This window comes from Amia ocellicauda, chromosome 22 (genome assembly GCF_036373705.1).
Source record: "Amia ocellicauda isolate fAmiCal2 chromosome 22, fAmiCal2.hap1, whole genome shotgun sequence".
Lineage (NCBI taxonomy): Eukaryota > Metazoa > Chordata > Actinopteri > Amiiformes > Amiidae > Amia > Amia ocellicauda.
The window spans coordinates 6,006,030-6,031,714 of NC_089871.1; the positions used below are offsets into that span (position 1 = coordinate 6,006,030).

At 43.2% G+C, this 25,685-nt stretch overlaps 1 protein-coding gene across 2 annotated transcripts in view; it reads left to right on the top strand.

Annotated features, from left to right (window-relative positions):
• Positions 1-1,459: 1,459 nt before the first annotated feature.
• The window catches only part of tspoap1 (TSPO associated protein 1), an 85,530-nt gene continuing 61,304 nt past the window's right edge, over positions 1,460-25,685 (top strand). For both annotated transcript variants that reach the window (XM_066695151.1, XM_066695152.1), the window contains exon 1: positions 1,460-2,442. In XM_066695151.1, coding sequence (XP_066551248.1) covers positions 2,431-2,442 — 12 coding nt within the window. In that variant the 5' untranslated portion in view covers positions 1,460-2,430. The remainder of the gene's footprint in view (positions 2,443-25,685) is intronic.

A 25,685-nucleotide genomic window follows, 5' to 3' on the forward strand; every position in this document is an offset into this window, starting at 1 on the left:
TTTCCAGGTATGTGTGATGTGGTTCTGAAACTATTTCTATTGTGTAAAGATGGTCATTAATAAACCACAGAAACTCTCCATATCTTTGAAACTTACCTAATGATTATTTAATGCTAATCTTGTATGCACTTTATTTGAATATGGTTCAAAATGGGATGCCTTTCTAATGTAAATGTTCAACTGTGTTTCTGTTCTTATATAGGATCTTGGAAGAAACTCGGTTTTGCAATGTGAAGAAATGTAATTGCAGATCCTCTGTAGGCGAGTCCTATTATCTGCATTTGAAAATATTGTGGCGGCCTCGTATCAATGCAAAATGTATATTGGCAGCTGTATTTATTGATGTATGTACTGTTTATTTCGCAAATAACACTTTTAATGAATGATGACAAATAAAAGGAACAACCTTCATGGGATACCATCATTAAGAGCATATTTTGTCACAATACACCAATGGAGCAAAATATGCTACCGGGATTGTAAGAGGACTCCCATTGCACAGCAGTTATCCTGTGAGGCATTGTAATTACACAGCACAATGTATTGGATATTGTGTATGCCCTATGATCTTAATTGGACCGTGCTTTCATAAAGGAACACTGCTCGGAAAGCTCGTGCGATGGTATTCTTATTGCTATCCCCCTTTCACCTTCGGGTCGAGCTCCTTGTTTTGCGCTGTGCAGGGTAATTGTAGCATTTTCTTCACTTGTAAAGAATGTCAGACTCCCTGGAGTATAGAGTGAATTGGGTGAAGTCAATTGCTTTATTGATCTGTTACTACAAACGTGAAAGTCAGGTTTCAGATTACCTTTGCCCCCACTGCCACACTTAATAATGCACGATCAAATGTGTTGAAAAGGTGTAATTACAGTTCACTTTATTTACGAATCTGTTTTTGAAAACTGATGGAGACTGCATGTTATTTTAGCAATTATAAATCTGTGATGAATTGAACTTTTGAAGGGCGCAATTGATTTTCACTTATTTTTGTTTTGATAGAATGCCAGCCATGACATTTACAGGTTTAGTCCTAAATGTAGTCCTAAAACAATCAAATTGTTTATTTGAAAGCTGAATTTCGTTTCCCCATATGTTGTTGTTGTTTTTGTTTTTTTGCACAAATGCTTTACACATTGCCAGAGATTTTCATCCTTAAAAGCATATTTCTGAGATGTACAAGTAGAGCTTTAAATCTTCTGCATTGTAACTGCTAACTCTCCCACTTCCTTTTTCAGTCTCCCTTTGATGAATGCATGCTGCTTGCTAACCCCCTCCCCCCCAAAGTCCTGCATGTGCCTTTCATGGCTTCCAGTTGATCTTGCATGCTATGCCCCCCGAACTGAGCTGACCACTCCTCTCTCTCCACTTTGTTTAAATGAGCTCAATAAAACCTCAATCAAACTGATTGACACAATGGGCAAGAACAGGAGTAACGGTGTCCTTCTCTCATCAAAGAAAGCCACCTGCCGCTTCCGCGCAGAGCAGGGGCGGGAGATCGAGAGGCTCAGGGTTGCCCTCGACGTGGAGAAGAGCAAAAGTAAGCAAGCCCACCGGAAGTTTGCTGCTGAGCTGAAACGCCTGCGGACGAAAGCTGCCAAGGAGCGTAAGGCCGTGGTGGAGGACCTGTCCTCCCGGCACGAGCAGCAGAAAGCACAGGAAGTGCGTAACGTGAGGGAGTTACTGGCGAGGGAGCGAGAGCTGGAGATCCGGCAGCTGCTTCGCTGGAAGGACGAGGAGCTGCGGAAGATCGGGGGCTACCTGGAGAAGGAGCGAGAGGCCGCCATTCAACAGGCCAGAGCCCTGCAGCGCCAACTGGCAGAAGAGCTGGTCAACAAGTGTGGCCCCGGCAGGCTGGCGAGCAGAAGAACCCCAGATGAAGCCAGCTGCCTGACCAACAGAGAGACGTATCACAAGCTCGAGCAGCTCCTGCAGAAGCTGCGATGGGAGACGGATGGAGAGCAGGCCGCCCTCATCCGACGACTCAAGGCAGAGCTGGACTTGGAGAAGGACTTCTTCCTCAGGCACTTGCTTGAAGCCCACAACTGGGCCGCCAGAGACAGCGGGGCGCCCCGGCAGCGCTCTCTCAGCTGCGTCCAGGGACTGTCCAGGCCGCTGCCCAGGGGATCCACAGAGGTCTCCCGCGCCCATTCGTTGCCCCAGAGGACGAAGAACTTTTCCCCTGTCGCTAAGAGGAAAGGCAGACAACAGTCCTGGAACCTGCCTCCAGGGCGGGAGCTGGCCAAAGCTGCTCGCTGCTCGTCTCCGATTGAGGAGGTCGCTTGTCAAAGCCCGTCTCTGGAGTCCAACTCTTCAGCTTCCAGATCTTCACGGACGTCCCTTGGAAAGCCGCAGCTCTCTCCAAAGCGCCTCTCCTTCACAGAGTCCGCAGCTCCTGAGAGGTCATCCCTGACTCGATGCTCCCTCCTCGACATGGACTGGATGGTAAGTGCGGTTTTATAGTCTCATTAATTACGATGATAATTATGTCTATTGTTGTTGGTTATTGGATATATTTTAGAAAGCGCTGAGACCCTGTATATTTCTGCCTAATATGAGAATGTATTCTGCTCCAGATCAATATAGTGACAAGGTATTCAGGTTAAATCAGATCCCATTCTCTCAGGCTGCTTGAAAGGCCTTGTACCAGATTTATTTACTCTAGCATTTGTTTGCAATGAAGCCTAAATCTGTATTATGATGGATTTCCCTGTTTGTGTTCTGCTGCAATATGTAGTCGGCAACATTTATTCTAACCACTTTAGTGATCCACTTATGTTTGCCTTTTCATTGCCAGCTGGAAGGACATTTTTGTCTTTTCAGAGGCCAACATGAATAACTTAAAAAGATTGCTAGATAGCCTTCAGCAATGTATTGATCCTTGACTAGGAGGACTGTGGTCATATCTGGAGTATAATTCAATTAGAGGAGGCCGTAAGTGCAGTGTAGGCCTATTCCTTAGACCTGGCATTACCCCAGGACCCTGTGGTCATCTTGATTTTGCTAAAATCCGGGCTTCTGCCTCAATTACACTCAGATCATAGGATAAAAACAAAACAAACATTCATTTTGAGTTACAGCTGAGGTAAGAAGCATCCCAAGTACAGTAACTTGTGCAAATGTTAAAGGTAGGTTGACCTTTATAAAGCATATCCCAAATTAAATGAAAATGTTGAAACACGGATCGACTGCAAACGATGGGGCTGCTACTTGATGGTGCATACTTGTTCACAGCATATATGCTTGTCAGCTGTCAGGTTTTTTGCTATTGGTAGTGACTTATAGTTTTTATAATGTGGGTCTGTCTACCTCAGTTCCGGTTGAACTTACTGTGGCAAACAAATAAGTAAATAATGAATGTAATATCTTCTGATTCTTTACTTATGCCTGACCTGGAATCTTTTACGCTCTGGTAGAAATTTCTGGCAACAAACGGACTGTGTGATTGCGATTGGGAGATGGCGGCAGCGAATAGGCAGGCTGAGCCGATCTCCCCGCAGAGTGCAGTCCATTCGCTTTCAGCCGGCAGCATCAATAATTGAGTCCCTCGATTACATACAAAAGGACACCCAGCGCTGCTCATCAGAGGGTTTCGACACGCACTTCTGGGTCAATCGCACCGAGTTCAGCTGCTGAGAATGTGTTCTGCTGATTTATTTATTTCCGGTTGTCCATGGCAGAAGCACAAATTGAAAGAGGGGGAATGAAAGCAGGAAAACACATGTGTAACACAGCTGTACGGTTATGAGGTGCCGATTAGGAGTTATTCATGAAGTATTTTCAATTGTAGAAGATTAGGCTTTGCTTGTCTAATTCAGTTGAGTGTGGGGGTGAGTGTGATTTTGATATCTAAGGGCATGATTTTATCACATTTTCTTGGTGCAAAGGTTGTGAATAACTCTGGGGGGGGGGGGGGGATGTGGAAGGGTTAATCTATTAAGCTCTGTGCACACTTGGTGGCTTTATTTTTGAGGCTGTCCACTACAGGGAAAAGACTTGACACTTGTCAGTCACAGAGATATGCAGTTGTGGATGCAGCCAAGGCCTTTGTGTAGTAATCTGTTTTCCTGCCCTTGTTTCTGCTGTGCTCCTCCACACGCACTGCCTCCAAACCCCATGTGTTGCCCACACAGCCCCCTGGTGCTGCATTGTTTTCTATTATCATTTTAATGAAGGACCCATGAGGGACTGTAATGTGATCATAGGAGTGTTAAATAGCTTCATTTATAAGCTGCACCCCAGCTGGGTAGGAGGACGGGAGGGGGGAGGGTGGAGGAGAGTGAGGGAGAGACGGGGTGGGGGGGGTAGAAGGAGGAACGAAGGAAGGAAGGAAGGAAGGGAGAGAAAGGAGGGAGGGCATGGATAAACTGAGGTAGTTGGAGTGAGAGAGTAATAGTGACAGAGAGAGAGAGAGGAGGAGATCCAAAAAGGCATACCAGAAGCCCAGACAGCAGATTGCTTATTCTGCCCAGTGGTTCTGGGAAACATCAGATCCAGCCAGGGATTATTCATGGGAAAACTGTGCCTTGGGAAGAATAACAAAACAAAACAAAAAAACTCCAATGCTGCAGTGTAGCCTTGACCACTGACAGAGTGATTTTGTCACATGACGTGCGCCCGCTCAACAATCTGCAGCCGTGCAAATATTGATTTCAATCCCTGTAAAAGACTAACTGCTTTTTAAGAGGGGTATTTATCTGCACTTATTTAGTTTTCTTTGTTTGCATTCTTAGGGTCTCTACCCTATCTTCTTCGAATTAAAAGAAAATGCATCGATGTAAAAAATTTGTGTCTCCTCTTCTAAACACTTAGAATAAACATAACATCCGAGCAAGACTTTTTCTTTCATTTCGGTCTCTGTTTGCTTCTGATTTGCCACGGTTTCAGCGTTGATGCACGAGTAATAGTAATAGTTTTTATTTTTCCCCTATGATCAACATTTGTCACTGCAGCCTTGTTTGTGAGGATCCATCTGTCATCGGCAGTAATGGAGTTGTAGATGATGTCTCTGAAGGCACAATGCAGCTGTTTAACCTCAAGCTTTTTTTAGCTGCTAAGGGGTCAGGCAGAATCCCCTCCCAGCTGAGCTTTCAAGCACATGGACACCCCTTCGATTGATTAAATAGCGTTCACTTTCATTATTCAACAGCCAGGGTACGTGTCTTCCTACTTACTACAAGCAATAAAAGAGTGGGAACATTGCTGCGGCCTGAATTAGCAGAAGAGGCCATTGTAAAACTGGAAGATGTTGCTTGGTTCCCAGGTGTCTGTTATACAGGTAACGAGCTGAGATTAGGAGCACTCTCTTAAAGGGAGTGCTCCTAATCTCAGCTCGTTACCTGTATAAAAGACACCTGTCCACAGAAGCAATCAATCAATCAGATTCCAAACTCTCCACCATGGCCAAGACCAAAGAGCTGTCCAAGGATGTCAGGGACAAGATTGTAGACCTACACAAGGCTGGAATGGGCTACAAGACCATCGCCAAGCAGCTTGGTGAGAAGGTGACAAGAGTTGGTGCGATTATTGGCAAATGGAAGAAACACAAAATAACTGTCAGTCTCCCTCGGTCTGGGGCTCCATGCAAGATCTCACCTTATTGAGTTTCAATGATCATGAGAACGGTGAGGAATCATCCCAGAACTACACGGGAGGATCTTGTTAATGATCTCAAGGCAGCTGGGACCATAGTCACCAAGAAAACAATTGGTAACACACTACGCCGTGAAGGACTGAAATCCTGCAGCGCCCGCAAGGTCCCCCTGCTCAAGAAAGCACATGTACAGGCCCGTCTGAAGTTTGCCAATGAACATCTGAATGATTCAGAGGAGAACTGGGTGAAAGTGTTGTGGTCAGATGAGACCAAAATCGAGCTCTTTGGCATCAACTCAACTCGCCATGTTTAGAGGAGGAGGAATGACCCCAAGAACACCATCCCCACCGTCAAACATGGAGGTGGAAAGATTATGCTTTGGGGTGTTTTTCTGCTAAGGGGACAGGACAACTGCACCGCATCAAAGGGACGATGGATGTATTTCTCATCATTGTTCACATCTTGATGAACGTGTAACTCCAGTTAAATAATGCCTTTCTAAATGTGGGCCTCTTTAATGGAGGAGTTGGATCTCTGTGCAGTCATTGAGCTCTGTGTGGGAGATTTAAGTCTGTTTTTCCTCATTTTCCAAGGTGCCTTGTTGGCTTGCAGTCTTGCATTGGAACAGTTTTACTGAATTTGGAGAGGAACAAGTCATTTGAGGCTCACACTATGAAACTCACAGTAAAGTCTCAGAAAAATTTAACAGAATCTGAGAAAAGGTTTAAATTCACATCTTTGTTTGAAGGAAGTTGGATGGCCTTTGACATTCCCGTTCATTGCTCCTGATGTGTAAACTAGGCATTGACAATGACATAGGTTTATTGTATACACTGCAGCACAAGGAAGATGAATATGTTTTGGGGGTTAGAAGTCCTGTAAATTGGATGTTTAACACCAGTGACATTGCAGAGATCACTTATTGTCACCGCACGCCAAGCTTGGATGTTATCTCGGCTAGGTTTCGAACCCCAGCTGCTGCCGCCTCCTTAAGGGACTGAATTTGGTGAGGTACAATATGGGTTGTCATAAGGTGTTCAGTGGACTGGGAGACTAGTTGTTTGAACCCACCACAAAACCAAATATCCTTTGTAACTACAGTGGGAATTAGGGGCTAATTTATTTAATTAAACATGAATGAAGCAGAGCTGTCAGTTCCTGTCCTTTTGCTCCTCATATTCAGCGGGCGTTGACAGAGTGGCAGTGTTTGAAGTCCTCAATTCAGTCTCCTGAAGCTTTAATTTCCCCCAGTGCCGGGCAAAACGCCCCACAAGACTGCACTAGCGTGACCTCCAAGCACCTCTGTTCCCTGCGATTAATTAATTCAGTCCCCCGGGAAATGAGCCATCGCTAAAGCAGGCGTCCCCCTCTGTGCAAGTAACAGACAGGCAGAGAAGGTTAGCCTTGACTGATCTTCCTTTGCATGGTGAAGTAAAGGGCTATTGGAGTGATGGACACGTGGACTTGTGAGATTGAGTGACTGCTCAGCGCTAGGAAGCCGATCAAGACTTCACAACACTAGGGTGGTGGTTTCATGGGGGTGGGGGTAATTTTTTGTGCTATAAACCTATGCTCTGCTTCCTGCATATCTTGGGATTCCTTTTTTTTTTTTTAATGTATCCTCTCGAACCCAGAGAGAGGGTCGGTGCCCGTCCTGTGGCATCTACGCGGTCACGGTCTCCCCTCGCGCTGGCTGTTGGTATTCCGGTCACAGCAGCGGTGATGGCCGAGTGTGCCGGGGATTCCCAATGGATCAGTTGGCGTGTGCCTGAGTGGCGAGGGTCGGGAGGGGGATGGGGATTACTGCGCAGTGTCTACCAGCTCCCTGTCCCTTTCACCCTTAATCCCAACAAGCTGCTCACCCAACCCCCCCACTTCGCCTCCCAGAGATTATCAAGGTGCCCAAGGACGAGACGGAAGAAATGGTTTCTTAGTGCAGTCAGGTACGCTAAGCCCTTAATGAGTTCTCAAATTAGCACATTTCCTTAATTACTGTGTTCAAAAAATGCCATTTGTCATCAGTGATTGTGATAAATACTGAAATATATTAATGATTATGAATATTTCCCTCATGTGTTGATGCATACTGTTAACTCTTTTTGTGATCTCGAATGTCTTTATCCTGTTCTTTAAGTGCTGCACAATTCAGAAAACTGCAGAGAAAGGACCATCAAACCTGAACCCTCTGAGAAATAATATTAACTTTGTATTTGTTGTTGTATAGAAGCATGAATGGTAATCGTGTTAGGGTTACAGCAATTGCTCCTCCTCCCAGCATGCATTGGAATACTTTGAGACTCGAGTGTGCCGATCCTTTGAGCTTGTCTTGACAGATATAAATGTGCAGTTGACAGCTACTACAATGCATGCTATATTTAGCGACACTGGGTAGGTTATTATTTTTAAAATTAAAATAAATGTCTGGCACTATTGGATAGTCTGTTGATAATGAACAGTTCAGACACGGTATTGTAGCAGTTGAATCCTGATCTTTTCACATGATCTAAAACCGTTGAAATGGGAAAATAATAATTAGTGAAATTAAATATATAAATAGAAGATTTAAGAGTGATTCTACATCATATCTTTGCAGAGTAAAGATGGACAATAGTTAATCAAATAAAGTAAAATAAATGTTTGACCTTTTCAGTTAGAAATCAATGATTGGAGAGTCCTGTATATCTGCTAGGATGTGACTTCCTAAGACTAGGGTTGGCCTTTCCTGCTGCCGATTGTTCAGTTTTTTTATATTGCAGACGATTATGGAAATATTCCCGAGATTAAAGTGAGGGGGGGGGGAGAAAAATACAAACGTGCCTTTTTAATCCTGTGCAGTGGATGTATTTTTGGGAATTGGCGACATAAGTGTGTCACTGTGACTCTCTTCTTAAATCTGGATCAAGATTTCACAGAAGGCCCTTTAAATTATTTATCGCGGCCTGTGCTGCGTTTGAACTCCGCCCCACAGCTAATGTGGCGACTGCTATCTTTCTGCCGAGACACAAAAGGCACAACCCCTACCCCCCAACAAAACAAACCAGCTGGAAAAAAAACAAGACAACTCAATGTGCATGTTTTTCAAACCACTGTGTATCTGTAAGCTGTCTATCTTGAAAACAAGGTTATCAAGACCTAAGCAGAGGAGAGGAATATTTTTATTAGCCAGAACCCATAAACAAACGCACACCTTCTGCATCTCCTCTAAGAAAAGGCTGTTGAAAGCTAGTCAGATCTACTGTCTGTGTCGGTTTAAAAATCAAGGCCTTTGTTTTCGAGATGAGCCCAACTGATGGGCAGAACTGGCCAGCTGTAGGAAACTGAAAACACGACGAATGGACACGCTGTTTGCATAATGTATTCATACACTGTCTCGGCCAAAGCAGTGCAGCTCCATTAGTGTATTGCTTTTGCTTCATTTATTACACAAAGTTGCCCAAAGTGAGGCACGTCGTGGGAATGCGGTTGAAAGCAAGGCCGTGCGTCTGAATGAAAAGAGAGGGCAAGAGTACGTGGCGTCAGCCTCTAATGTCAAGCGATCGCTTTGTGTCAAAGCATATTTATCTCTCTTTGTTCACGGAAAGATTGGCAAGAGTGATCCCTTGACTTTGTGCATTTGTTTAATGCATCTCAAAGGGGTGTGGGACAAACCTCCTGCTCATTACGTAATTTACAGCGTTCGACCTTGAGGAGAGCCAAAACTTCTCCCTCCGCTTTCCTCCCCTGTGAGCCCACTTAATAAAAACACTCATTTCACTTTGGCATGAATACAAACAGGCCCGTAATTGACTAGAATTCATTTGGACCGCTGACTCGCCGCACTGTATTAATAATGAGAGTGACCTCACGCACACAAGGTCATGATGTGGGAACTGCGGGGAATTCTTCGGTTACAAGCCAAGGTTTGCTCGTAGGATGGTAAATTAGGATGGCGCAGAATCTCCTTTAAGCTGCTCCTGAGAAAATCTTTGACCTTTGTTCATCCTATCCCAAGTTAGTCCACCCTTACAATTTCGACGCAGGCTTGACCTTGAATATGAAACATTTTCATTGGGCGATTTAATAGCATACTGTTTTTGTACCGCGCTGAAGGAAAGAGTTATGTAGCTGAGCCACTGAAAGGTTGTTGACGTGGCTCAGATGACACTAATTTTGAGATGCATTCTTGTCTTGCTTTCAACTTGCTGTTTTTTGATTGAAAGGTTTGCTCAGCTCACAGTCGGTTTCAGTCTCTCTGGTGGGTTTTGTGTTCATCTACTGGTGTTGGAGAAAGCCTACAACGTGGGAAAGTGATTGATGTTCCGTCTCCTTACTGGGAAAAGAAAAAATCCTCTCGGTTAGAAATGAAAGGCTGAGTGTCAGGTGTTACTTTAAAACACATGTTGCCGTTATGAAGTAGATCTGTCACAATGAGGGGAAGCCATGTTCGTGTCAGATCACAAACGGCAGGTGATGTGGGCAGGATAGGTGCGCGATGGCGCGAGAACGCTGTAGCAAGCGAAATGTCTCGGGAACACAAGACTGATATCTAGAAACTCGTTCATCGTTGTGACAAACCGCACTTGACATTTATAAACCAGGAAGCAGAAATATGAGAGTCATTTGCATCTAGTTTGGTCTGTACCCTGATATCCATTAAGAATAAGGGAAGGAGACCTTTATGTAGGCAAAGCTGAATCTGTAAATCATTTTAGTCTTGGGAGTGTGCAGGGAGCTGGGCCTGGGGGTTGCTATTTATATTTTAACAGCAATTATTAGGTTGACGTTCAGTTTAAGTTGAACATTTTCACATTGTTTATTTGTTGTGTCTTTGAGCACTAGTTTCAGATTTAATTTAAGATCGTTTCTTCTAGAAGAAACATTTCCAATACATTTTTAAGGATTTCCTTTTATTGCATGCACTTGGATACATTTAAGTTCCATAACTGGTTTTGCAAATTGTGTAGAATCAAAAAATGAAATGCAATGGATTGAAATGCATAAGGCAGTCTGTCAGAAACCGAGATTAAGTAAATGCTGGAAATAAACATGAAGCACTTCTCAAGCTATGACCCTGTAGGCTTGTGTAAGAATCCTTCGATTTATTGCCAAGGGCACGCACGAGTAGGCTTGCTGTATTTAAAATTTGCTAAGGTAGGTGCACATGCAGGGGAGGGAGAAAAACAGTCCTGCAAGCGATGGGAAAAGGGCTCATACTAGTGAGAACAGGGACTCAGACGTCAACCCAGGGGTTTATCTAGTGTAATTTGGATTGCTAAGATCAGTGGAGAGACGGTCGTTAATGAGGACTGCAGATGCTAGAAGCAGAAGTTCAAACACATTCCCCATTAACAAGGTATTTAAGCGTCTCTCTCTGAAATAGGTCAGGATGTGTGTGAAGCTCGCAGTCTGTCCGGCTTTCCCTCTCCCACAGCACCATATTAATAACGTTAATTGATGTCAGTTTCCAGGCAGATGGTAATTCTTACTCCTACAGATGTCAAGGCGAGCACAGGATCTGAAATGTCCCCAATTCATATTTATGCATGGGATAATCTAGCATGTTTAAATATGCTTAATGAAATATCTTGGAAGATTGGGTCCGTGACTCTACATGAAAGACCAGAACCAGAACCAGGAGGCAGTGGCTTCATGCTGATGCACCGTTCGTCTCCGCTTCATCGTGTCATGCTTAAGCTTAAGCTTTGACTAATTGTCATGCATTTAATCCATCCGGAAGAGTATTACTGTGATTACCTGGCATTTTTCCGAAGTTAGCAGTACTTCAGAGAGGGCGATAAAGTGTACTAGCTGCTTCAGGATTGATCTGTTCCTCTGTACAGGAGTCATCGCAAAAGAAAATCTTTTGCTGTCAACCCGAGATGGTGCTATTGCTCTGACAGATGTGTTTGCGTTTGGAACAGCTGCTTTGGGCACCGTGATGGTGGTTCTGTTGGTATTCATAGAGCGAAGTGCCCCCTAAAGGATTTGTTAGGGTCTACAGTTTGTCGAGCAGGCGACCTAGCGTGATGATAAAGGAGCCTATTCCTGGGGACATCCAAACCCCCTTCTTTGACTGAATAAATGACAAGATCTTTTGTAGAACTCGTCTAATCCAGATAAAAAACATTTTTTTGTAAATGTGTCAACGGGAAGATGGTATCTCATCACCTAGACTAAATGGATATTTGGATTTCAGTCTGCAGGCAAGGCTGAATCTGTAAATCATTTTAATCTGGGGAGTGTGCAGGGAACCGGGCCCCGGGGTGGCCATTGTGCGCAGTGTTCACAAGTAGCCACTGGGGTTAATTAGCATTCATCAGTTAGCATTACAAACAACAACCCAAGCAGAAAGAGCAGAGAATCACATAAAAGAGGACACCCAACAAGAAAGTGCTGGGGATAGAAAAAGCCTCATTTGCTTGAGAAACCAATTCACTTACAGTGTGGATGTGATAACTGCAGGTGGGTTTTGTCATTGGAGAAATCAGATTTCTGTTATTGAAATAGGTGCAGCTTCCAAAATGATCTAGAAACTGTGAAATGTGCGTCAATGCCTTACAGTTACCCTTGTGATACTGTCCTGTTTTGTCGGTGCTGTTCGTGGTGCCACACACGCATGGCCATCGCTGGCTTGGATTCACATTGCCAGACATCACAGCGGCAGCCGTGGCAACCAGAGCCCCTTTTTTGGGTATATCCCAAAAGCAGGAGCTGCGATCGGTTACTTCCCCGATAACTCTGCTATATCTGATAAAATACACAAGGATGCTGCACTCTTGAAGAGTAGCGAAGTGAAGGAGGGAGTGGAAAGGTGTGACGGGAAGCTGCCAGCAGATTTTCATGCCTCGCCAAACTGTCACAGACTGGCACTTTTTTGAAGGACAAAAATAGACTGCCAGTAATAGGATGATATGCTCGGGTGCCCTTAATTCAGTCAGGAAGACTTGTGCTCCCTGCTATTCACCAGCTCTGTAACCTGGAAAGAGATGGCGACACCTGGATACAGAAACAGCACTTCCTTTAGCTTTGACGTTTTCACCTTTTAAATAATAAATATACTATTCTATTCTACTGTAAGATTAAAATAACTCTCTGCCAAAGCAGTGGAACATCGTTAAAACATGAAGCACGCAGTTGTATTCTTCACTCACGATACAATACCTGTTGTGATACGCTTCACACTGCGTGTATTGTGAGTTCTGAGGGATAAAACACTGATCGATTGGTAGGATATGATTTTGTGTTTGTGAATCACAGAAACATGTTGGTCATTTCAAAAGGAGCCCCTGTTAAAGATTACTACATATTCCTGTAAGTTTTATATACAGATAGGCTCTAAATTTTACATCTAATTTGTCGCAACTTCATATTCAATTACTGCTGATAATTATGTTTTTTGCTGTGTCAGACCTAGCCTTTCAGATGAAGAATCTGCATTCCCTCTCATTCATTTATTACAGTGACTCCGGTGTGTGTAAACAGAGGCTTTAATACTCTCCCTCTCAGTCATGCGCATCTGATTGAGAATAAATTCCAGAGAATAAGTGCAATTTACAAATAAATCAAATGAAACAGGCTTTGGAAGTGCGACAAGGTCTGATGTGCCAAACGTTTCCTAAAGTAACCCCCTAAAGAACTGATGGATTGAAATGGGTCGGCCACAGTTATAACACTGTACAGTAATTCTGATTTCTCACGCCTAAAATTAACTGGTTTTCATGATTCTTTGCACAGTAGAATAATTACAAAAGCTCCGCACACGTTCTCAGCAGAACGTTTTATAAACGGCTGACACATTTACAGACTGACAAGCGGGTCATTGTTCACTGGAGACTGTGCCACTTTGGTTGTAAATGCCACGGACACAGTGGCATACTTTCTTAGGCCCTTAGTGACTGGTACTGTGTGGGGTCTGACGCAATTAGTGTGTCATTTAACCATCTCTGTTCAGTGCACAGAAAGCACAGGAAATTAGATGTAAACTAATCCTCCATTTTCTCTATAAAGGATAATACACTGCAGTTAGAAAGCAAGAGTTGCCGAGAAAGCAGCTCCTGACAGTAGAGTTTGTGATGTACAGTGTTTGAATTAAGTGCTTGAGTGCCCCGAGGCAGGAAGGGATTAATGTTCGAGAGGGAGAAAAAAAAAGGATAAAAGTGTACTTTTCCTGAGGCAAGCAAACCAAATAACCTTCAACTCTTGGATATTTAAAAGCAAGTTTAATTTTGTATTTCTCAATGAAAACATTCCTCTTCTGCACTGCCTCAATTTTGCATTTGTGGTCTAAACCCTGCATTCTGCAGCTTGCAATCTCCCACTGTTAAATATTCTGGCTTGACTTAACTGATATCGACCCTTTTAAAATACGCACCAGTTCACTTCACTGGCTTTTATTTACCATGCAAGATTAACTCTTGCGATCCTTGTCCTTGGAAGCATGGCCTTTTCCCGTGTTTGTTTGTTTTGTTTAGAAAACTGTGATTGAATGGGGACTGTGGTTGCTTGACAATATCAATTACTTGTTAAGGCTTAATATCCCCACTATAGATCTCCTGTAACTTTATCCATCTCAGTTTCTCACCTGATCAATATCTGTTATGGGAGATTGCAACCTCTGTGGAAACGTACATCACATCTACTAGGATAATCTGGGAATTCCTGCAGGGAAGTGGCATCTGTCGGAAGTGCATCCCTGGTTCTGGAGTCCCCTGGTGCTCGTTTTGCAGGGCCGTTTGTTGCTGACTCTGCTATGCAGTATTTTTTTTTTTTTTTTTTTTATATATTGTGTACACAGAAACAGGAGACTCTCTGGTTTATAATTAACAGCCAATTTTATCGTAATACATGTTCCTCAAAAAGATGAGTGTGCAGTTTTGGCCAGCTCCGCAAACATGCATCTGAGACGAATGGAGATATCTCGTCAGCATTTTATTACAGATTCAATCAATTAATGGTGATTAACGCGGGCATTCCTTCAATTTGGAAAATAATTACAGACAAACACGGTAATTGCTTTCAATTTGTTCCCTTCCTATCACAGTGGAGAACAATTGGATACAGTATAGGGTGCCTTTGGGGGAATGATATGGTAACATGTATAATAACAGATATTTGAATTGGTCGATATGTTTGTATTTTCTCTTTCCCTTTCCCTCCGAGCATCTCTGCAGATGTAGTGGTAAGAATCATTAGAAGTGAAAGCAGTAGGACTACTTATTTGAAAACAAAGATCTAATCTACAAGTCTTTTGAAGGTACACTGACAGCTTGTATTGGTAGGCAGTGAGAACTAATGAGGCCAAACCCAGCACTGCGAATATTTCTTAAATTTGTTTTTGTAGTGAGATGCTCTCTTAGGAGGGTAATTCCCCGCTTTAGACTGAGCCTGGGCTTTAAATTCTGATCCCCATGAATACTGAGTTATCCATTTGCAGCCTGTTAGGATGATAATTGACAAAATAAATTGCTTGTCTTACACACTCTCCGACTGGGGGCTGTAACTTGTATTCACACATAATAAGAGCTGTTTGTGCTGTTATATTAGGAAATGTTCCTTTTGATTTACTGTTTGAAATACATTCTGTACAAATGGTTTCATAGTCCCATTTTAGTCTTCTTTATTTGCTGTAAACATTTTCCAGTTCTTCAGGCTGCAAATCTAATCTGGAACCATTTTAATTGAGATATTTTCATGCCAGTATGTATAGTATATAAACCAATGTTACTACGGACATTACGGTACGCTGTTCAATGGATTTGGTCATCTGGTGACCAAATTGAGATGTCACATGCAGGTCAGGCCATCTCAAGCTGCTAAGTGGGGAAGGAGCGCTGGCAGGCAGCATCTGCACAGAAGATAGCAGATGCTCCACTTCCGCACGACCCAGCAGGTGCGTCTTAGGCCTTAAACGGCCCGATTTGTAAAAGAAAGCGGGTAACAGGTTTAAGATGTGCACAAGCAAAAAAAACAACTGGCGTATATAATTTCCCTCTATCGTATCCATGGATTTTCTTTCCTGGCATCGATGTGTCCCAAGCTGTGCTAGTCTTTTAGTAAGCGCCGCTCCGTCCCGCTCAGTAGCCGCTCGCAGAATTATGCGTGCCTCTGCATTTTCTGCCAATAAGTAAGCATGCTATTTATTTACAGTGCTGAGTTTTATGGTCTTAAAAGGGTTTCACTGCCAAGGCCGCAGGGGTTTTTACCAGTGAGGGCGATCGCCACGAAATACAGCTAATCCTTCTCATTCTTGTTCTCGATGGGTAAATCCTCCGCCGCCCACAGTGTATAAGCCATTGGATTGACAGTGCAGGTTGCATCGAAAATACCGATGCTGTATAAATGATGTCTTTCTGCATTGGCATGATAAGGTCGTATTCGCATAAACATGAGCCTGGCACTTTTTTCAAGACCCCTAAATTGAAGGTTATTATTTATTTGATGTGGTTCTGATGTCTGGAGTTATATATTGCCACTCAGTTTGTTCATTGGAGGGCATCTTTACATGCATAGCAACCATGTCTTCGCAGGATGGAATCCGAGGTGATGGGGCTGCAGTCACATTATGTTAGGATGCGTAACCCCCCACCAGCACTCTTGCATGAACAGTAAAGTGGATAGTGTCGCCTTACACATGTATTTAGAGACTTTCTGTGTCAAAGTACTCTGCAGAGAAATGGTTATAAATGATGTGAATGAGGATGCCAGGATGTCAGCAGAGAGCCTGATTAAAACAATAAAGAAGCACAGCCTGCTTTTCATTTTAAAGTAATCTAGTGACTGAGCACAACCCCGCAGCTCGATTCACACCGGTGCAGCCCGGAACTTAGAGCAATCGGGCCCACTGATTACAGTGTGTGTGTGTTGGAAGTGGAAAATTAAAACGAGAGCTGACGTAAGGAGCCGAAAGCACAGCACTGCTGCTGAAATATGAAGTCCCCACCCAAGCCATCAAGGCAGTTGATGTACAGATTGAGTAGTGGAGCCTAGTATGCAAACATCACCCGTCTCAATCTGCCACAGCTTCCTCTGAGATCTGTATTAGGACTGTGGCAGCTTTTAACTTAAGCCTCTTTTTTTGATAGAGAGAGAATTGAACACATCCAGTTTTAATTTGCCTCATGAGGCACGGACTGATCCAGTCTGGGTTTTACATCACTTCCTGTAATACAGCAGCCTAATCTCCTGGGCTGCTCAGCACTCTTACTATTTTGCATTTTATTGAACTCAACTTCCTGATGCTCCTGCATACTTATGTCTTGTTGGCACGTCTGTTGTGTCACTGTGACTTCTCCCATCCCTTCCACTCCCATTAGCACATACCCAAGCAACTATTATGTCGGCACTTGTTAGCTCATTGTACTAGGTGGTATGCTTACTGTAATTGTGTTACTTCACTTTTGTAATACTCTAAAATGTTTCTAGTATAAACTGTAAGTCGCCCTGAATAAGGTCGTCTGCTTAAAAATAATACTGAGGGAAAGCACAACATTGTTTTTGAGCCATTTCAAGCAACAGCTTAGGTACAAGTCAACACCTGGGACTTGTGTGCATAGTCAGACTTGTTGCATTGAAATAGTCTTAAAAGCATCTGCTCTCAGTCTCCTGGACTTGTAAACCCTGGAACTGGATCAAGCCCTTGTACAATGAGAGCATTACTGGTTTCCTTTAGTCTACGTGTGCAGAAGGACAGCAGAGCAGGGGGATTGATTGTGTTTTGAGCTGCAACATAACAAACACCTGCATTATAGTCTGTGTCACAATTTGTAACATTTTTATTTGTATTTATTTAGTTCATAACTACTCGACTGCTTGAATACATTTAATGTACAATGTTCTAAACTGAAGTTGGAAGACTGAAAAAAAAATCTGTTAGTCCCCCCTAATGAATACCACACATCCTGTGTGCAGTGACGGGGATATCTGTGAATGCTGCAGTGTGACAATATGAGTCCTTATCTCCTTTAACAAGCTCTATTTAGCCCTATTATTTCACTCCCGTTATTTCCCCCGACTAAATTAATCATATTAGCAGACAATGACAGTGGAGCTCAGGATGTGAGGGAACATTGACTGTTTGCAAATGTTTAATCGGGCGAGTGATCGTGCAATCATGGAGTATATCTGCAAACGCATGAGGTTGCGTTTGTTTCTCTGTGTGCACATGCTGTACATATGTAACATTTTGTATGCATCCTATATCTATGCCTATGTGCATGCACACACACACACACACACACACACACACACACAATGTGTATATTCCTCTCGCTCCCGACGACTGTGCGCTCCAGTGTTATTCAATCAATAGAGAGCAAACACACCATTCCAGCATCATTGCCATGGAAACGGGCACTCGCTGCAGCCAGATTGGCCGGCTCCCCTGCAGCTACTGCGCTGTGATAGGTGGACACACTCGCCCATCCCCTGCCCTCCCCTCCTTCTTCTTCCCCCCCATATTCATGCTGGTGTCTCTGAAACGGAGATGAGATTGGAGAAGCAGTGCAGTGAACCCCCTGAGTGGCAGCATGCACCACTGCAGCTAGAGACTGGAAGAGCCCTGCAGAATCAAACGGGGACCCAGCGCTGTGAGACGCAGAACGCAGGGCTGGAGTGATACCTGGGGCCTCCCTCGGAACCGCAGGACCTGCAGGCAGACGGAGGGGGGATATCTGCTGAAGGAGACGGGCTCTCTCTCTCTCTCCCCCTCACAGTCGCTCGCATTTGCCAATGAGACACTGCTGTGACACATGGACTGACGGCAGGTTATTGCAGGAGACGGTGCCTGTGCTTTCTAGAATAAATGGCTCGTCCTCTCTGAGCGGCACTGACGGATCTTTTTTTTTTTTTTTTTTCTCGTTAAAGGGGGAACGGGGGAAAATCGACATGCAAGGAAGGCTCTCTCATGAAGAAGCCACTATACTGCCGTCATCTCTCCTCCGTGTGATGCTCTGAACAGCTGCAGAAAACTGCGATTTGATTTTAAGTTGTCTGACGTGTCGGGCTGAACTATGTGGCTGTGAGATGGAGGAGTTTCGGTGACATCTTCTCCCCGAGTGCCAGAACCTTATTTTTTATTTATGATTGACGAGGGGACATAAAACACAGGCGTCTTTGTTCTCATTCTCTTGCAAGGTTCGTTTTCAGAACCATATTTAAGAACGCATCCCTCTCAGCGGGCTTCACGGACTTGTGCATCACAGTGACATATTTTTTAAAGAGGTCAGCCCCCTGCGCCTGCCTGCGAAGACCATCTAAAGAGCTAACAAACTTATTTGTCTCTCTGGTTAGTTCCTGATAAGCCTTGTAATTACATCTTCCGAAAGACTGATCTTATCTCTGCCGTTAGACACTTTAACACGGCGGTCTAAATTACTTTCCTTTGAGGGCTTAATACTTTCTCCTTTGGGGATTTCCAACCGGTGGATTGAATCCAAACGGGGGGCTCCCTTGAATGTCTGATCTGTTCATTTCCCCTCGATAAAAGGTCCTTTTTTCTGCCAGGGTGCTCAGATGTGCGGGCTGCATTGATTCCAGCCAGCAGTGACAGAGAGTGATGTACGATCTGTGTGTCAGGAAGGAGCAATTCGCGGCAGATAGAGACATGGAGAACCGAGGGGAGACTGAAACCTTGACCCCACAAAGGGATAAAACGGAGGAATTAAGTGCCAAAACCCCGGACTCCACAATCGGCAAGACCACCAGTGGTCCGGCCACTAACATTGCGGCACTCCGGGCCTCGATACTGGGCAAGAGGCATCACTCTCTGTACGAGGGGCTGAACGGCTGTGAAATGGGGGGATTTGGCAAGGTAGGACACCGCCAAAATCATGCTGCTGTCATGCAAAATCTTGCCCCCTTCATCCTCATGAGCTTTGTTCAGTCATCACTAAATATGCACCATGCAGCCGCCTAGATAACTCCAGCCCTGAAAGTCCTCTCTCCACACCTGTAATGTATTGCCAGACATGTCCAAAGTAAACAATCTGCTATCAGATTAATCTAAAACTTAATTACTGTATTGATTAATCATTTGGAAAGGAAGATGTGTAAAACCTATATATACTTCTTTCAGATCATCACTTTGGCTCCTCTAATGGTGGTCAGTGGAAAATATTTTTAATTAATTGCATTACAGATTCCTGTAACAGGTTCCTGACTTTAGGATGCAATCAACGTTGATCCGTATTGTTTTAAAATGTAAGATTGTTTCAAGGGTATAATGACTTTTAAGGCTATTTATAGTTACAAAAAGAGAGTTTGGAAATGTAGGTGTCTAATTCTGTGTTCTTTACAGACTATATAGGGCAGAGAAGTATCTTGTGCAGGGCTCGTGGGTGTGCTACCAGCTTCTAAATTCAGCATTGCAATGACCTTAACCCATTTCCCTGCTTATCTGATAAGTGATGTGGCACGACGGCCCAGGAAGCCTGCTTGTAGACTCGTGTTTGTTTGAGTGACTAGTTTCTGGAAGATGTCCGACCACGATCCGACACTGCAGTCAGATTGTGCGCTGTGATATTGCCGTCTTTGCACATTAGTGGTTATTTTTCTCTTGTGTTTTACTAGAAAAAATTAATTGTAAGGCCACTTCATTTCAATTGTTGACAGGAGGCTCTTAACACAGTTATCCCTGAATTATTTACAGCTGCGATAGATTCCTAACTGGCAGTTAGAGCATGCTTTAGTTTAAAGACTCTTAAAAGGTGTCTGTACACCATATATCAGGATGGTTGTGTAACTGGTGTGTGTACTCTGCATTCAGGTTTCATTTTCAGTGATAAAATGATGCGTGTGTTTGGTCACGTGTTCAAGCCTAAGTAGGTAATGGAACCAACTGGTTCTGAAAATGCACGGCACCCCACTCATGTCGGCTTTATTTGGCCACGAGGAGCGAGACCGCGAGCCTTGGTCTCCCTCCCTCTATCGAGTGGGATCTGAGAGTGTTCCTCCTCGACCTCAGTCTTATGATACAGTGCCGACCTGCCTGTGACCTCCCCGTCCCGGCCATATTGAACTTGGACGCATCCTGTCAAGCATCGCAGCACTTATATAAAGTAATGTCTCTGGAGCCGGCATATTGAGCATGTGCAGGATGGTGGGAATCTACTTTTACATTGACAGTTTACATTGTCGTTCTGTTGCCCGTTCTTTAGGAGCTTTGTCCTGTATGGGTGATGATTTAACTTGAGACCTGCTGTTTGCAGTCAGTGGCTTAACTGTGTGTTTTCTCTTCCTCTGTTTACTTTCTCTTGATTCTGACTGGTAGGTCATTGACGTTGTGAAATTGTAGGTGCTGGGGATGTTGGTTACAAGAAAGTGGATTTCAATTCCAGACAAATACGTTTTCACACAATTGTGTTTCACTCATGTGTACTAATGGGACAGAAACGTAAAGTAGGATAAACACAATATAGCGGGGGATTGAGGTGGAAGGAAGGGTTGTAATTACTGTAATCGCGCTATAATTTGGTTGCCGTTGTAGTTGCAGTTACCTCAGGACTCAAAGCGGGGAATTTATTCATCGTGCAAACATTTAAATCATGCATAAACAATTATTTTTCAGTGCAAGCCTTTGCTCACTGGCCCAGTGGGGGAAAACAGCGGCGATGGGGGTTTTTGTTGGTGTGCAAAACGCAAGCAGCCAGCCATACTTTAATGCCATCACCGTTTTAAGCTTTAATGAGCTATCATGTTGGCTAGTGCCGGTACTGTCTTTTAATAAAGTGCATGCCACGGTAGTTCTGCGGCCTGTCGGATAAATTATTCATGCCCATGTAAATTGTGATTAAGGATGGCACTCAGACAATGCTGTTCACCTATTCCCAGATGCACGGGACGACTCTAAATTGAAGAGAGAGAATAATTTTACATCACCCCCACCACCACCACCCCTTTATGATTGGTTATTGCCCCCTGCATATGAATTCAAGAAAATGTCGTATTGTTCACGGTGTGCGAATGCAATTTATGGCAAAATCTTAATAATGAAGGGGTCGGCTTGGGTCAGCGAATCCGGGTTGCTTCCCTTTGATTTTATTATAGGGTGGGGGTGTGGTTGGTGCCTCAAACATCTTCCCCACGTAGAGTCTGCGGAGTGCTTCTGGAAGGTGATGGAAAAGTGATCATTGAGTGTGATCTCATCCTCAAAGATCCACATCCCTGATCCACAGACAGCCTAAAGGGCTATTTGATCTTTCCACAGTCTGCCTGTTCTATAGGTTACTTTCTAAGTAGCTGAGATCTTGTATGACAGATAATACTCACCGATTTCCGTTGTGTCCGCCTGATCGCTTTATTACTTTAATACTGTTCCTGTATGGTGTTACAGCTTAAAAAAAAATCTAATCCTTATAGTCTGCTGCTGTTGAGTGTGATTTAGGGCTTAAGATCCAAGATGGCAGAAAATGAAAGGTCAATGGCGAATATTTCCAGTCATTATAACGCACTTTACTTAAAAATTAGAGAAACGTGACTCCAGTGGAAATGATCCTCATCAAGTCGTTTAACTCCAGATTATCTTGACTGGACCGATGCATGTCTCATTGAACGACTTCAAAAAGTAGTGCCGGCATATTTACTGACCAGCATCCGTTAGCTTAAAGAATAAGTGCCCATGTACACACAATGCCTACTTGTTTGAACTCCTGCACGATTTTTTTTTATCCCAGCTCAGTCACTAGTTGCAACATTGGATGCATGTTAGCAGCTTTTTCGGTCTCCCATCTTATTGTACATTTCCTGTGGTGTCCTTTCTTAAATATTTACTTTAGAACACATTTTTTCCTCCTCCTGTCTGTAATAATAAAACAGCGCATCATTAGTATCTGTCGTTCTCTGGTTTATCGACACTCATTCTGTGTAATTAGTCCCAGAAGGCGTGGTGTGTTTCAGCTGCTCTCGTCTCTCCTGCTACTGTTTCTTCTCTTAAAAAAAAAAAAAAAAAGCTTTTGTGGATCAAAAGCTTTCTATCCAACCTGATCTTCTAAAAGAGATCTTTCTCAAGCCAGAACAAAGACATTTCCGCTGCATTACCCCCTACGTTCGCTGTCATCGATTGTAACCGCAGTCAAGTTAAGAAGCGGATTCGCTCGGAATTCATCCTCAGGTTTCTTCCCCTGGCTGCTGTCAGTGCTACCTAAAAGACACATCTCCAACAGAGTTGAAAGTCTACAGTTGTCACCAAAAGCATTCACACCATTCATTTGAATTAAGTTATTTTTTCATTTAGTTTAATAAATAGTTATTTAAGTATCAGAATCTGTTGAACCAGAATCTAGAATCTAGTCAGAATCTAGTTAACATGGTAAAGAATCCAGTCTACTGAACTGGCTGAAGCCAGGGAGTGTGTAAACATTAAACTGGCACTGATTTCATTTATTGTGGCAAGTTGTAAATTAAGGTTGTCTACCCATATGTTGGCACCTGTCTGAGATGCAAATGGTAGTACTGACAGGAGAATCTGTTGTTTTTACAGCTGGAGCACAGAAATGCAAGGTTTTCTGTTTTTTTTTTTTTTCTTAGCAAGGATGTCTGCCTTTCCATGGGATTACCTAGTGACAGATTGGTTCAGAAATGTGCTTTATATTCATGTTAGAAGAAGAAGCTCTTGCTATTTGTAACCTAACTGACGAACACTGCTAGAAAGCGCCCAAGCCCGGGGATCGCTGTAGGCATTAAAAACGGGCTTTACATACATTTAAAGTGTATGCAGCTTTTGGCAAAATGATTGATTTCTTTTTTGCTAAACTGGGTCATGCTCTACAATTTAGTATTTGTACAAACCTAATTGCACGGGGGGATTACCTGTGATTTTGATAGTTTCTCAGAATGGGAATACATATGTATTGATTATTGCTTAATTAAACAAAATCATTACAGAGAGGCGTTTCAGAGCCGGGATATTGATCATTTAGAAATGTATGTATATGCTGCTCTTTAATCGAGCTGTTGGTGCCATTACGAATCTTTCTGCAAAGCAGTGGTGATGTTTGACATCTCGGGTGTTGCAGGGATTGTATGTGTTAAATCCTCTTTTGATTTTGGTGGGAAACTTGAAAAACATAATTTCCCTCTCAGTGTCGGAGACGGATAAAGCCCACTCTTGTCGTAGTGTTTTATACAATGGGGTGGGAGAGACGGAGAGAAACATAGGGATAAGTCTTTGCGCTCTTTAGTATAGTGATAGTAAAGACATGGGGGCCAATCAGTCCATTAAACCTCCCAGACAGGCACAGCAAGTCCATGAGGCAGGTGGAGCTCACCCTGTCACTATATATCACAAGAAGAACAAGTCAAAGATGGACAAATGAATCTATCGAATGGATCCCAAGAGATGAAAAAGTATGTTGAAAATGAAGTCATACACTTTGCAGGGGTGATGTGGAAAAGAAAAGCTATAGATTGAAGCAAATGGAAACATCTTGGGGAGGCCTTCATCCAGGGGTGGATCCATCTAGGCTGATGATGATGATATATAAACGAAGAAGAAAGAATACATGAACAATGTATTTAACCTCTGCTATGTCTGTCCTGGGAAATGAGCTCACCATATTTAGAATTTGTGTTTTTCGCCGTGTCATTTAGTTTGTGTGTCGTCCTCGACTTAACTTCCAACGACCGGCTAATCTCACGGGGACGGCGGATGGAGTAATTGATGTTGCCTTTATAATGTCATACCTTGAGTTACTTCTTTTTTTTTTTTCGGAATGCAAAACAACTGCACAAGATTAGGCGGCAGAGAGGGAAAACGGTGGATTAAGCGGGCAATCCGTCTCGATCCTCTGTAGATACTTGAAGAGGACGGTGGAGAATTTAGTTTCCGCGCGCAGGAGCACTCGACTGTCAAATTAGAATGTTATCCTTTCTAGCCATGACCAAAGCTTAACGATTCCAGTAATTCCTTCAAATCTTACTTCAACCCTCCATCTATAAAAAACAAACAAAAAAAAAACGATATATATAAGAAAATTATAAATACATAAACTATTAAAAGATTTGAGGTATTTTAAACTCTTGGGTTCAGAATAAATCAAAGCTTTGACCAAACTGCTCACAATGGGTTTTCGGTTTCCTCAAGGCTTCTACCCAATGGAATGCTGCCATTTTGGATTTTGTGATTGGTGGCTTGCCAACGGGTTGATGTGTTGATGTGAATCCTGTCCTGGGTAATACGAGTGAATAACAAAGGGTGAGGTTCTGCTAGTTTCTTTGAACACATTTTCTCTACTCTAATTTCAGTTTGTGCAATATACTGTTGAGCAGTTTACTTTACTTTTATAGTACCGAATCTAAAATAGTTAATGGTGATATGAAAATCGTACACCCAGCTGAAGATCGACTCTTCCCTATGTTGGGCATCACATATCCTTAACATCCTTTCTGAAGGGGTGAATTACACATAAGCTCAGGTACAATCTGCATGTAACTGTCCTAATAATATCTCATTAAGCCACTGAATTGCTCTTCTCAACCAGAGCACATCAGTGTTTGCTCCTCCGTGTTCGTAATGAAGAGATCCCCAGTGCTGATTGAGGATTATTGAAGCACTGTGTTGACGAAGATAAACATTCTTCCCGGTTCCTTGATAATATCAGCGAAAATAAAAACTAATTTGGGCTGTTCTGTTGGGGACTTCTGATTTTATCACTCTGCCACTTAGGTTCTCATTTATTTAGCTAGTCAGACTTGGGAGAGTCTAGTAGTTGGCAGAACCTAATTACATGTTTTAATGTATTTATTCCCCTTTAAATTTAAATCAGAAGACCAAGTTCCAAGCTGAGTTTGAGCTGCACATAAAACGTCCATATCTGGGGTTCGGTCGCTGTAGGTGTTGGGGAGTTATTCCTGTTCTAGGGGGCAGCTCTGTTTCTGTGAACATGGCAGCTACAGGCATTGTGTGTCGGTGTGTGTGAGGTCACGAGTACTGGTGGGGAAATCATTGCTAATTAAAATGAAAGTAATGATTAAATGGAAAATGGCTAATGAACATATTGCACTGCCTGACCGAGATGATTAGAACAAAGGATTATTTAATTGTTTCTCATTTTCATGGATTTTTTTTTTTTTTTTTTCCATTGTCTTGCCATTGAATGTCATGAATGGCTGTTTTTTGTTTGTT